At 43.8% G+C, this 14785-nt stretch overlaps 1 protein-coding gene across 1 annotated transcript in view; it reads left to right on the top strand.

The window, feature by feature from the left end:
• LOC125453583 (interleukin-13 receptor subunit alpha-2-like) overlaps positions 1-14785 on the top strand; it is a 68367-nt gene that overhangs the window by 38778 nt on the left and 14804 nt on the right. The window contains exons 5-9 of the mRNA XM_059646793.1: positions 3182-3302; positions 3608-3783; positions 3883-4010; positions 8796-8940; positions 13225-13318. Coding sequence (XP_059502776.1) covers positions 3182-3302; positions 3608-3783; positions 3883-4010; positions 8796-8940; positions 13225-13318 — 664 coding nt within the window. The remainder of the gene's footprint in view (positions 1-3181; positions 3303-3607; positions 3784-3882; positions 4011-8795; positions 8941-13224; positions 13319-14785) is intronic.

Here is a 14785-nt window from a genome sequence, read left to right as displayed (position 1 = left end):
ACTCAGAGAGTAATAAGGGAATGGAACGCTTTGCCTTCAACGGTTGTAGATTCGCCAACTTTAGGTACATTTAAGTCATCATTGGATAAGCATATGGACGTACATGGAATAGTGTAGGTTAGATGGGCTTGAGATGGGTATGACAGGTCGGCACAACATCAAGGGCCGAAGGGCCTGTACTGTGCTCTAATGTTCTATGTAATACACTGTGAAGCATCTAGATAGGATGCTTTCCGTGGTGCATCTTTAAAAATTGGTAACTTAGTTGTGAATGTGCTGAATTTCCTGAGCCTTCTGAGGAAGTAAGGGCATTGGCGTGCTTTCTTGACTGTAGTGTCAACATAGATGACCAGGTCAGATTGCTGGTGATATTTATTCCTGCAAACTTGAAGTTCTCAATCATCTCCACCTCAGCATCACTGATACAGACAGGGGGGTGTCTTCCACTCCACTTCCTAAAAGCAATGCTAACTCCATTGTTTTGCTGACATTTAATGAGAGATTGTTGTCTGTACACCCTGCCACAAAGCTCTCTATCTCTTCCTTGAACTCAATGTCATCATTGTTTGAGATGTAATCCACTGCAGAGGTGTCATCAGCAAATTTATAAATGGAGTTAGAGCTGAATTTGGCTACACACTTGCAAGCAGAGGCAGTTCATTACCAGAATCAAACCATTTTCTGTGTAAAAATCTACTTCACATTATTTTTGTTTGCCTTGTCAGTAACCTTAAATTAGTTACTGATCCTTCCACAAATGGGGCTACTTTCTTCCAGTTGTAGCCCTGAGCACCTCTTTCATATCTGCCAAAAGCTTTAACCTTTAATAGAACTACTTCAGCAATATAAGGTGACAAGATGTGGAGCCGGATGAACACAGCAGGCCAAGCAGCATCTTAGGAGCAGGAAAGCTGACGTTTTGGGTTTCTGATGAAGGGTCCAGGCCAGAAACATCAGCTTTCCTGCTCCTAAGATGCCGCTTGGCCTGCTGAGTTCATCCATCTCTACACCTTGTTATCTCAAGTTCTGCAGCATCTGCAGTTCCTACTATCTCTCTACTTCAGCAATATGTCCACTTAACTGTTACCCCTCATCCTTGGACAAATTCATGTAAGGCATTTCTGCAAAACCTTCAAAAGTGCTCACGTCCTAGCCAAGTGTGCTGCCCAGGATTGGGCATTCCTCTCCAGGTCTCATACCATGGGGTTTTCAACCTAAATTGTCATTCCTTCTTTGTCACTGATTCAATGTGCTGGAAGTATCAACAATGTCTTTTTCAAATTAGCTGCAGTTTTTTTAAAAGAAGGCTTATCATCAATATCTCAAAAGCAACTGGGGCTGCTCATAATGGTTTTATAGTTATGGCGCTGGGTGAGGCGACTGAGGGAAGGGCAAGGGTATTGGCTTTCAGAGGGCACTTGTTGGGACCCCACCAGAGTTGGGACAATTGGAGGCCGTCTCCCCACAATTTGGCAGGAGGGTTGCTACCATTTCCCAGTTGGGAAATAACTCACCTTTCCTAGCCATCAGAGTGGTAGGTGATGAGGTGAAAAACTGAGCCTCCCACATTGCTATTTAGAGTCGTAGAGCTGTACAGCATGGAAACAGGCCCTTCAGTCCAACTCGTCCATGCTGTCCAGATATCCTAAGTGAATCTAGTCCTATTTGCCAACATTTGGCCCATATCCCTCTAAACCTTTCCTATTCATGTACCCATCCAGATGCCTTTTAAATATTGTAATTGTACCAGTCTCCACCACTTCCTCTGGTACCTCATACACGAACCACACTCTGCATGAAAATGTTGCCCATTAAGTCCTTTTTACTTCTTTCCTCTGTCTATTTAAACAATGTCCTCTCATTTTGGATTCTCCTACTCTGGGGAAACGGCCTTGGTTATTCACCTATCGATGACCCTCATGATTTTTTAAACCGCTACAACATCACCCCTCAGCCTCTGACGACCTAGGGAAAATAGTTCCAGCCTATTTAGCCTCTCCTTGTAGCTCCAACTTTCTGACCCTGGCAACATCTTTGTAATTCTTTTCTGAACACTTTCAAGTTTCCCTAAGTCCTTTCAAAGCAGGGAGGCCAGAATTGAAAGTATTACTCCAAAAATGGCCTAACTAATGTCCTGTACAGCCACCACATGGCCGCACAATCTTTGGCCACTTTAGTTGCTGGTGAGTGAAGCAAATTGCCCATAGTCATCCTCACATCATGTTCCCCCTAATTTTGTTTCTTTCTGCACAGGCTATTTTTTTTCCCTTTATTCATTCCAGGGATGAGGGAAGCGTGTACTGTCCATCCCTAATTGCTCAGAGGGTAGTTAAGAGTCAACCTCATTGCTGGTGGGTCTGGTGTCACATGTTGGCCAGACCAGGTAAGGATGGCAGTTTCCTTCCCTAAAGGGTGTTAGTGAACCAGATGGGTTTTTCCAACAATCGATGATGGGTCAGTAGTCATTATCAGATTCTTAATTCCAGGCATTTATTGAATTCAAATTGGACCATCTGCTATGAGGCGATTTGAACCCAGGTTCCCAGAGCATTATCTGGGTCTTCTGGATTAACTGACCGGCGATAGTACTGTTAACTCCCTGAATAGCCTCCCCAGACTTCTGAGATCTGTGCTTGGCAGTGGTGTCCAAAACAAAGTCAATACTGGGAATGGTGCCTGCACACTGATCGGCTTAGAGTCTACATTGCTTCTTACTGAAAATCAGAGAACTGCAGATGCTGCAGATCTGAAACACAGAAGTTACTGGAGAAACTCAGCAGGTCTGGCAACATTTGTGGAAAGAAAGCTGAGTTACCATTCAAACCCATTGGCTCTTCATCAGAGCTACTTTTTATCCATCATTTAAGACAGAGGTGGTGAGAAACATGTGAGTTTTTTTCCAGTCGAAACTCACGCAATTATTTCTCCACTTCGCTACCTCCAGGGAGTGAAAATTATATCCTACATCAAAGAAGGTCATAATTGTCCTTCTGATCTGCTTAAGAGGTTGCATAATGCTTTCCTTTTTTATATTGCAGATTCATGCGGTAGAATTAATTTTACAAAAGAAAACATCTTTTTGTGCTGTAACACTTTACAGAAATCCTGTTCACTCATAATTCATTTAATGAGCAGTTGATATTGCAATATCTTTTGATTGAAACCCAGTTTATTATTACAGGTGACCAAGAAACATTGGCTTCTGACGTCTCATGTATCATCTATAATTATTCATTTATGAATTGTACATGGAGACGAGGCAGCAAGGCACCACATGATACCCGATATATAATGTATTACAGGTAAATATCAAATGTGGATGCATAATACTTTTTCTTTACTCAGAGAGCAATGGCACGTGGAATGCATTGCCGGAGAGGGTAGTGGAGTCAGTCTCAGCAGGGGCATTTGAGCGGCTATTAGATAGGCATATGGATGATAGTATAATGCAGTGGCAGAGGTTAGATAGACCTTCGGTTTATGGTAAAAGTTTCGCACAACATCGTGGACCAAAGGGCCTGTACTGTGCTGTATTGTTCTATGTTCTATGTTCTAATACAATTTGCTGCTTTTTTAGTATATTGATTGCAAGTACTTTCCCTTTAAGACAGGACGGGAACACTGCGCAATGTACCCATTATTTTGTGGATGAGCATGGCAGACAGGGCTGCCATGTTGCTGAAATCAAAGTCGATGTTGAAAAGATTTTACTCTGTATCAATGGATCAAGTAATTCCACATTGATTCAGGCCTATTATACAGAATTTAACCCACAGGAACATGGTATGAGATATTCTGCTTTGTGACATTTGGGTTGAAGTGGTTTTCATTGCAGTAAATGTTCAATTGATTGTGAATTCCTTTTGTCATCTTAACTTTCAGAGATATACAACCAGCCAGAAAATCTTAGGGTTTTACCAAATCTGACAGTGATGTGGGACGTGCCTCCAGATAATGAATGCACTGAATATCAATTGAATGTCACAAATTTAGATCAAGGTAGTACTGAGGTAAATGTATATATTCCTTCCTTTACTCTCTTGAGTTGCAAGCAATTAATATGTTTCTTTAAAAATCCACTATCGTGTTTAATATTGAATTTCAAATCTCATTGTAGGTTTAAACACAACATATCCCAACCACAATCAAGAACCGTAAACTTAAGCAAGACCAATTGCTTAGAGGTGTGAGGGGTAAATTAGCTAATGTTAATTGTGTGAGTAGACACAGAGATTTGGTGGCAAACAGCAGTAGAGAATGTTTAAAGAAGTAATTGAAAATATTCAACAAAAATGCATTGCATTGAAAAACAGAACTTCCGTGACAAATAGCCATCCACAAAGGAATATGTTGAAAGTTAATGAGTGTATTAGTTAAAAAAAAGTGTCTGATGATCCGCAGAGTTGGAGCATATCTGAGAACTGGGATGTTTTAGAAATCAACAAATGGTCACCTAAATGTTAATGGTAAATGGAAAAGTTATGGTATCAAAGCCAGAAATATATAAAAAAACAAAAACAGTTGCTTTTACAGATATGTAGAAAGGAAGAGAGGAGCTAAAGTGATACTTCGCCGTTTGGAAGTAGAGATGGGATATATTACGAAAACTGAGGAAATAATCCAGAAAAAAAAATTGTTTATCTTTTAAATAACAGACACAAGTTGCATACCAGCAAACGGGTAGCACATATATTAAAGGACAGTGAAGATTATAGAAATTGATGTCAGCAGAGCAAGAAATGCTAGAGAAATTCAATGGATTAAATTCTGACAAGTCTCCAGAAGTTGATGACCAACCCCTTTGGGTGGCACGGTGGCTCAGTGGTTAGCACTGCAGTCTCACAGCACCAGGGATCTAAGTTCGATTCCAGCCTCGGGCAATTGTCTGTGCGGAGTTTGCACATTCTCCCTGCGTCTGCGTGGGTTTCCTCCGGGTGCTCCGGTTTTCTCCCACAACTCAAAGATGTGCAGGTTAGGTGGATCGGCCATGCTAAACTGCCCGTAGTGCTCAGGGGTGTGTGGGTTATAGGGGAATAGGTCTGGGTGGGATGCTTCAAGGGGCAGTGTGGACTTGTTGGGCCGAAGGGCCTGTTTCCACACTGTACGTAATGTAATCTAATCTAATCTTAGAGCTCTAAACGAAATTAGATGTGCTGGCTGTGATTTTCCAGAGATTTATAGATTTCAGAAAAGCACCAGAAGATTGGCGTCTAGTAAATGCAACACTGACGGTCAATCTGATTTCACAACATGAATGCGAGCTATCACCCATCAGATGGAAAGGGGAAGTTACAGTGAACAGTGAATCAAAAACAGGAATTGCTGAAAACTGTCAGCAGGCCTGGCAGCGACTGTGGAGAGAAATCCAGAGTTAATATTTTAAGTCCAGTGACACTTCTTCACTTAAGAGTGAATTGGATTCAAAGGGATCAAATATACCTGCTGTTTTGTACAAGCCTTAATATTTGGGCCATTAATCTCGGCACATTCTCTATGTGTATCTCTAATCATTGCTATTAAAGAACAATCTTCCACAAATTTTCTTAAACTTAAATCATACTGCATTTTATAGCACAAGGAACAGGCCATTCTGCCCTTTAGGTTCATGCTGGTCTTTATCCTCCACACAAATATTTTCCCATCATTCTTCATTGTTAGAAACAGGAAAGGAGAGGTCACACTGCTGGGAGTTTTCTATAGGCCTCCGAATAGTTCCAGAGATGTAGAGGAAAGGATAGCAAAGATGATTCTCAATAGGAGTGAGAGAGACAGGGTAGTTGTCATGGGGAACTTCAACTTTCCAAATATTGACTGGGAACACTATAGTTTGAGTACTATAGATGGGTCAGTTTTTGTCCAGTGTGTGCAGGAGGGCTTCCTGACACAATATGTAGATAGGCCAACAAGGGGTGAAGCCACATTAGATTTGGTACTGGGTAATGAGCCTGGCCAGGTGTTAGATTTGGAAGTAGGTGAGCACTTTGGTGATAGCGATCACAATTCTGTTATGTTTACTTTAGTGATGGAAAGGGATAGGTTTATACCACTGGGCAAAAGTTATAGCTGGGGGAAAGGCAATTACGATGCGATTAGGAAAGATTTAGGGAGCATAGGATGGAGAAGGAAACTGCAGGGGATGGGCACAGTAGAAATGCGGAGATTATTCAAGGAAAAGCTCCTGTGTGTCCTAGACAAGCATGTACCTGTCAGGCAGGGAGGAAGCCGTAGAGTGTGGGAGCCGTGGTTTACGAAGAAGGTGGAATCTCTGGTCAAGAGGAAGAAGAAGGCTTATGTTAGGATGAGATGTGAAGGCTCAGTTAGGGCACTTGAGGGCTAAGAGGTAGCCAGGAAAGATCTAAAGAGAGAGCTCAGAAGAGCCAGGAGGAGACATGTGAAGTTGTTGGCGGATAGGATCAGGGTAAACCCTAAGGCTTTCTATAGGTATTTAAGGAATAAAAGAATGACGAAAGTAAGATTAGGCCCAATCAAGGATAGTAGTGGTAAGTTGTGTGTGGAGTCAGATGAGATGGGGAAGCGCTAAATGAATATTTTTCAACAGTATTCACTCTAGAAAACGACAATGTTGTCGAGGAGAATACTGAGATACAGGCTACTAGACGAGGTGGGATTGAGGTTCACAAGGAAGAGGTATTAGAAATCCTACAGAGGGTGAAGATAGATAAGTCCCCTGGGCTGGATGGGATTTATCCTCGGATCCTCTGGGAAGCCAGGGAGGAGATTGCCGAGCCTTTGGCATTGATCTTTAACTCGTCATTGTCTACAGGAATAGTGCCAGATGACTGGAGGATAGCAAATGTGGTTCCCCTGTTCAAGAAGGGGAGTAGAGACAACCCTGGTAATTATAGACCAGTGAGCCTTATCTCAGTTGTTGGGAAAGTGTTGGAAAAGGTTATAAGGGATAGGATTTATAATCATCTAGAAAAGAATAAATTGATCAGGGATAGTCAGCACGGTTTTGTGAAGGGAAGGTCGTGCCTTACAAACCTTATTGAGTTCTTTGAGAAGGTGACCAAACAGGTAGATGAGAGTAAACCGGTTGATGTGGTGTATATGGATTTCAGCAAGGCGTTCGATAAGGTTCCCCACAATAGGCTATTGTACAAAATGCGGAGGAATGGAATTGTGGGAGATATAGCAGTTTGGATAGGAATTTGGCTTGCTGAAAGAAGACAGAGGGTGGTAGTTGATGGGAAATGTTCATCCTGGAGACCAGTTACTAGTGGTGTACCGCAAGGGTCGGTGTTGGGTCCACTGCCATTTGTCATTTTTATAAATGACCTGGATGAGGGCGTAGAAGGATGGGTTAGTAAATTTGCAGGCGATACTAAGGTCGGTGGAGTTGTGGATAGTGACGAAGGATGCTGTAGGTTACAGAGAGACATAGATAAGCTGCAGAGCTGGGCTGAGAGGTGGCAAATGGAGTTTAATGCAGACAAGTGTGAGGTGATGCACTTTGGTAGGAGTAACCGGAAGGCAAAGTACAGGGCTAATGGTAAGATTCTTAGCAGTGTAGATGCGCAGAGAGATCTCGGTGTCCATGTACATAGATCCTTGAAATTTGCCACCCGGCTTGACAGGGCTGTTAAGAAGGCATACAGTGTTTCAGCTTTTATTAATAGAGGGATTGAGTTCCGGAACCAAGAGGTTATGGTGAAGCTGTACATAACTCTGGTGTGGCCGCATTTGGAGTATTGTGTACAGTTCTGGTCACCGCATTATAAGAAGGATGTGGAAGCTTTGGAAAGGGTGCAGAGGAGATTTACTAGGATGTTGCCTGGTATGGACGGAAGGTCTTACGAGGAAAGGCTGAGGGACTTGAGGCTGTTTTCATTAGAGAGAAGAAGGTTGAGAGGTGACTTAATTGAAACATATAAAATAATCAGAGGGTTAGATAGGGTAGATAGGGAGAGCCTTTTTCCTAGGATGGTGACGGCAAGCATGAGGGGGCATAGCTTTAAATTGAGGGGTGAAAGATATAGGACAGATGTCAGAGGTAGTTTCTTTACTCAGAGAGTAGTAAGGGAACGGAATGCTTTGCCTGCAACGGTAGTAGATTCGCCAACTTTAGGTACATTTAAGTCGTCATTGGACAAGCATATGGACGTACATGGAATAGTGTAGGTTAGATGGGCTTGAGATCGGTATGACAGGTCGGCACAACATCGAGGGCCGAAGGGCTGTACTGTGCTGTAATGTTCTATGTTCTATGTTCACTTCACTCCATCATCCAGAACAGAAAGAGGCCAATCAGCCAACTGGGCTTGGCTGACTTTTATTTGAAGTCATGTTTGCTGTTGGTCCTGCTCATCTGCTCTTTCCCCATTTCTGTAAAATACTTTTGTTTCTCTGGAATGTGATACTATTGCCTCGAGAATGTTGCCGTTGAATTTGCTTCCACTTATGGCAATGCATGTCAGACCATGATAACTCATGGTGAAAAAATAAACAGGAAATGGGCCTGAGATAACAAGGTATTGAGCTGGATGAACACAGCAGACCGAGCAGCATCATAGGAGCAGGAATGCTGACATTTTGGGCCTAGACCGTTCTTCTGAAATTTCTGAACCCATTTCTGAAAAAGGGTCTGGGCCCGAAACGTCAGCTTTCCTGCTCCTATGATGCTGCTTGGCCTGCTGTGTTCATCCAGCTCTACATCTTGTTATCTCAGATTCTCCAGCATCTGCAGTTCCTACTATCTCAGGAAATAGGCCTCCTTTATTTTCTAGTTTCTTTCCGGCACGTGAGCTCTGCATGACTAATTGTTTTGCTTTTAGCTTCTCTCTGCTGGGGAAGAAACAAAGTATGTCCTTGGAAGTATCAACCCCACAAAACGTTACTCATTGAAAGTAAGAAGAAAGGCAAAACATACTTGCAACGAGAATATGTTTTGGAGTGAATGGAGCAATGAGGTTTTTATTGGTAAGGTATCTGTCTCCATACTTTTCATGAGCCTTTGCTAACTGTTATGTGCATTGTGGATTCCTCATTGCTCCTGTTTTGCAGCATGGATTGAGAATTTATAAGATATGGGGGCTTTTGCTGCCGGTCAGATTGTGGACTGTGTTTTTTCAGAGTCTTTAAGTTTTTTTTACTGTCAGTGTTCAGCTTGAATGGGGTTGCACTGAGATAAAAGTTAAAGGAAGTGAAATCTGCACGCAGTTTCCCTCTTCCCTTCCATTCCTGAAGCCTGCCTGAAATGATTTGTGAGTAGACCTGAATGGAGCCAGCCACCATTCCTGCAGAAAACAAGCAGGTGCTTTGTGACTCGACAAGGCAGGCCAGGTCCTGCAACATAATGCCTCATTCCCTCTTTCTTTTGATTGTTCTTCTCCTGTACTGTCAAGACAGCAGAGTCTTTTGTTTTAATCAGGACAACTTGCCATGTTGAAGGGAACAGTGATCTATGACTGAAAAGTCGATCACAGACCTATTACAGCTAAATCAGAGATAATGAAATGTAAGGCTGGATGAACACAGCAGGCCAAGCAGCATCTCAGGAGCACAAAAGCTGACGTTTCGGGCCTAGACCCTTCCTCAGAGAGGGGGATGGGGAGAGGGAACTGGAATAAATAGGGAGAGAGGGGGAGGTGGACCGAAGATGGAGAGAAAAGAAGATAGGTGGAGAGAGTATAGGTGGGGAGGTAGGGAGGGGATAGGTCAGTCCAGGGAAGACGGACAGGTCAAGGAGGTGGGATGAGGTTAGTAGGTAGATGGGGGTGCAGCTTGGGGTGGGAGGAAGGCATGGGTGAGAGGAAGAACCGGTTAGGGAGGCAGAGACAGGTTGGACTGGTTTTGGGATGCAGTGGGTGGGGGGGAAGAGCTGGGCTGGTTGTGTGGTGCAGTGGGGCGAGGGCACGAACTGGGCTGGTTTAGGGATGCAGTAGGGGAAGGGGAGATTTTGAAGCTGGTGAAGTCCACATTGATACCATTAGGCTGCAGGGTTCCCAGGCGGAATATGAGTTGCTGTTCCTGCAACTTTCGGGTGGCATCATTGTGGCGGTGCAGGAGGCCCATGATGGACATGTCATCTAGAGAATGGGAGGGGGAGTGGAAATGGTTTGCGACTGGGAGGTGCAGTTGTTTGTTGCGAACTGAGCGGAGGTGTTCTGCAAAGCGGTCTCCAAGCCTCCGCTTGGTTTCGCCAATGTAGAGGAAGCCACACCGGTTACAGTGGATGCAGTATACCACATTGGCAGATGTGCAGGTGAAGGGTTCCATCCCCTATTCCCAATTCCTCTGCCTCCGCCGCATCTGCTCCCACGATAAGACATTCCACTCCCGCACATCCCAGATGTCCAAGTTCTTCAAGGACTGCAACTTTCCCCGCACAGTGATCGAGAACGCCCTTGACCGCGTCTTCCGTATTTCCCGCAACACATCCCTCACACCCGGCCCCCACCACAACCGCCCAAAGAGGATCCCCCTCGTTCTCACACACCACCCTACCAACCTCCGGATACAACGCATCATCCTCCGACACTTCCGCCATTTACAATCCGACCCCACCACCCAAGACATTTTTCCATCCCCACCCCTGTCTGCTTTCCGGAGAGACCACTCTCTCCGTGACTCCCTTGTTCGCTCCACACTGCCCTCCAACCCCACCACACCCGGCACCTTCCCCTGCAACCGCAGGAGATGCTACACTTGCCCCCACACCTCCTCCCTCACCCCTATCCCAGGCCCCAAGATGACGTTCCACATTAAACAGAGGTTCACCTGCACATCTGCCAATGTGGTATACTGCATCCACTGTAACCGGTGTGGCTTCCTCTACATTGGCGAAACCAAGCGGAGGCTTGGAGACCGCTTTGTAGAACACCTCCGCTCAGTTCGCAACAAACAACTGCACCTCCCAGTCGCAAACCATTTCCACTCCCCCTCCCATTCTTTAGATGACATGTCCATCATGGGCCTCCTGCACTGCCACAATGATGCCACCCGAAGGTTGCAGGAACAGCAACTCATATTCCGCCTGGGAACCCTGCAGCCTAATGGTATCAATGTGGACTTCACCAGTTTCAAAATCTCCCCTTCCCCTACTGCATCCCTAAACCAGCCCAGTTTGTGCCCTCCCCCCACTACACCACACAACAGGCCCAGCTCTTCCCCCCCCACCCACTGCATCCCAAAACCAGTCCAACCTGTCTCTGCCTCCCTAACCGGTTCTTCCTCTCACCCATGCCTTCCTCCCACCCCAAGCTGCACCCCCATCTACCTACTAACCTCGTCCCACCTCCTTGACCTGTCCGTCTTCCCTGGACTGACCTATCCCCTCCCTACCTCCCCACCTATACTCTCTCTACCTATCTTCTTTTCTCTCCATCTTCGGTCCGCCTCCCCCTCTCTCCCTATTTATTCCAGTTCCCTCTCCCCATCCCCCTCTCTGATGAAGGGTCTAGGCCTGAAACGTCAGCTTTTGTGCTCCTGAGATGCTGCTTGGCCTGCTGTGTTCATCCAGCCTCACATTTTATCTGCTTTATAACAGACTGGGGACTTGTGCCCGGGATTGCAATGGATTTGGATGGATCCCATGGATTTTGACTGATTTGACCAGGTTTAGGGTATGAAAGGTCCCAGCAGATTTTAAAACAGACTTGGGCACTAGAGTCTTAGATCTTTAAAAAAAACTTAAGTCAGAAGTGGAAAATCTGTTCAATTTTAGTTGCTTATTTTTAGCTAAATCAGAATTAGGAAAATGGCTCTCTAATTGCTGAAGAGTTTCTGGGGGTCAAAGATGCTTCCCAAATTTGCCAAGAAAGTTTGGAACGAAAGGAAAAGGAAGCACTTGGTCTAGGCCCAAAACATCAGCCTTCCTGCTCCTAAGATGCTGCTTGGCCTGCTGTGTTCATCCAGCTCCACGCCTTGTTTTCTAGGATTCTCCAGCATCTGCAGTTCCTATAATCTCTGATACACTTTTAGAATTAGCAGGTTGGCTAGTATTGGGTTTATCTAGGGGTAAGGCGAAAGCTGAAATAGTAACGGAGTTAATCAAGCATTTAGGTAGATCAGAGAAAAACAGCTATGTGCAACAGAGTTAGAAAAAAAAATTGCAAATTAGACAATTGGAGTTAGAACATAAAGCAAGGGAAAGAAAAGCCAGGGCAGGAGAGAAAGAAAGGGACCTGAAACAATTTGAATTACGGTTACAAGCAGGGGAAAGACAAAAAGAAAAAGAGAGAGAGCTTGGCCTTTGGATATTGCAAATTTGATAGGACAGCTACTTAAAATGACGGAAATGAAGGTAGAAGAAAGGTTTTGTGAGGAGGAGAGTGATGATGAGCAAACCCATTGTAGCCAAAGAACTGCTAGGGATATCTACAAATATGTCAAAACATTACCAAAATTCAATGGAAAAGATGTAGAAGCCTTTTTAAATTTCCCATGAGGAATTGGCTAACCAGATGAATTGGCCAGAATCTATGTGGGTAATGACAAAGTTGGTAGACAGGGCTAGTGAAGACTTTGCGGTGCTGTCAGAGGAGGTGTCAGGGAATATGAAGAAGTAAAACGGGCAAGTTTGGGTGCCCACACATTGGCACCAGAAGCACATTGGTAACAGTTCAGAAATATGAGAAAAGAATCAGTTCAGACTTATATCGAGTTTGAAAGAATTAAACAGAGCAACTTTGATCAGTGGATGACAGCATTAAAGGAAGAAAAGAAATGCAAGGATCTTCGAGAGGTTACTGCTGGAGGAGTTTAAAAACTCACTTCCAGAAATGATAAGAACTCATGTTGAGCAACAGAAAGTTAAAACAGCAAGAAGGGCTGCAGAAATGGTGGATGAATATGGATTAGTGGATAAATTGAAATCTAACTTGCAACAGCTATTTCATTTTGTGATGGATAGATATTGGGAAGAAGGAAAATCCTTCAATAAAAGACAAATATGTAGATCACACTGGGAACAGTTTGCACATTTTCTTTCATTTGATTTGAATGTTAACATGCTCATTTTATTGAAAAGAGAGCCTAAAGATTTGATTGCACTGAATGAGGGTGGTTCCCTGGTTTTATAAAACACTGGACATGATGAATAAGGATGCAACCTATTTTCTGAGGCTCATTTGTTTTAATTTTTTTTCCCTAATCTATTATAGTGTGTTTCATTGCATTGCAACTCATTTTTAGAAACTTTCACAACTTTTGAGGGCATAAATATTATTTCTGACCTATTTTGATTGCTTTTTTTTTTAACAGAACCTACCAGGTCGTTTAATATGCATTGGATCCTGCGTATGTTGGCCATAGTGATAGCTATGGTAGCAATTCTTCTAATATTTGCATTCAGAAGGTAATTTTCCATCCAAAGTTTCATTCTGATCCAGAACCTACTTAGTTGTTTAATGTTGATCAGATGCTGGTTATATTGGTCTTATTTGTGGTAATAGAATGATCTGAATGTTTACATTGAGAAGTTAAATCTCCATGTAAATGTTCATTGATTTGTAATTCATGGCTCTCAGTGGCATGAGGTTCAGATTCAAAATGGCTTCAGTTGTTTTACAACCTGTTAAAGGGCTAGGGTCCTGAGGGTCAACTGTGAAACACCCAGACTCTCAACAGAGCCTGATGTGAGACCAGCAGAACCCTCCGAAATGCATCTTCACTGGTTGCACATACCATTTGCCTGGGGGTGGAAAAATGTAATAACGTTGTACAGCGTGGAATCAGATCCTTTGATCCAACTTGTCCATGCCGACCAGAAATCCTAAACTAATTTACTCCTATTTGGCCCATATCCTTCTAAGCTCTTCTTAATCATGTATCCATGTTGTAATTGTATCACCCTCTACCACTTCCTCAACCAGTTGATTCCATACACGCACCACCCTCTGCGTGAAAAATCTGCCCCTTAGGTCTCTTTTATGTGTTTCCCCTCACACCTTAAACCTAAGCCCTCTAGATTTGGACTCCCCCACTCCGGGGAAAAAAGGATCTTAGTTTTTCACCCAATCCGTGCCCCTCGTGATTTTATAAACCCATACAATGTCATCTCTCAGCCTCCGATGCTCTTGTGAAAATAGGCCCAACTTGCTTGGCCTGTCTCTGTAGCTCAAACCCTTCAGCCCCAGCAACATCCTTCTAAATCTTTTCCACACCCTTTCAAGTTTCACAACATCTTTTGTATAGCAGGGAGACCAGAATTGAAGGTAACATTATAAAAGTGGTCTTGCCAATGTCCTATGCAGTCACAATACAACATGTCAACTCCTATACTCAATGTACTGACCAAGTGCACCAAACACCTTTTTCACTAGATAGTAGGAACTGCTGATGCTGGAGAATCTGAGATAACAAGGTGTAGAGCTGGATGAACACAGCAGGCCAAGCAGCATCAGAGGAGCAGGAAGGAGGGGTCTGAAGAAAGGTCGAGGCCCAAAACATCAGCCTTCCTGTTCCTCTGATGCTGCTTGGCCTGCTCTATGTTCATCCAGCTCTACACCTTGTTATCCCACCTTTTTCACTATCCTGTCAACGTGCAACTCCACTTTCAAGGAACTATGAGCCTACACCCCAAGGTGTCTTTGTTCAGCAACATTCCCCATTGAGTGCTATCAATCTTATGGTGAATCACAATGAAAAATAGGATTGTTCTGGCATTTCCCAAGAATTAAAACCAATGTCCTGCTCACTGTAGTAAACAATCCAGAGCGAGAGTAGCTCTTTCCTTCACTTGTTTTTAAGCTGTTGGATTTTGAGTTAACAAAAAGACCCAAATATTAGGAAAACACTGCAGATTTCAGGAGGTCAGAAATAA

This window comes from Stegostoma tigrinum, chromosome 6 (assembly GCF_030684315.1).
Source record: "Stegostoma tigrinum isolate sSteTig4 chromosome 6, sSteTig4.hap1, whole genome shotgun sequence".
NCBI lineage: Eukaryota > Metazoa > Chordata > Chondrichthyes > Orectolobiformes > Stegostomatidae > Stegostoma > Stegostoma tigrinum.
The sequence above is the reverse complement of the archived record's forward strand: the minus strand, read 5'-3'. Positions and strand labels throughout refer to the sequence as shown.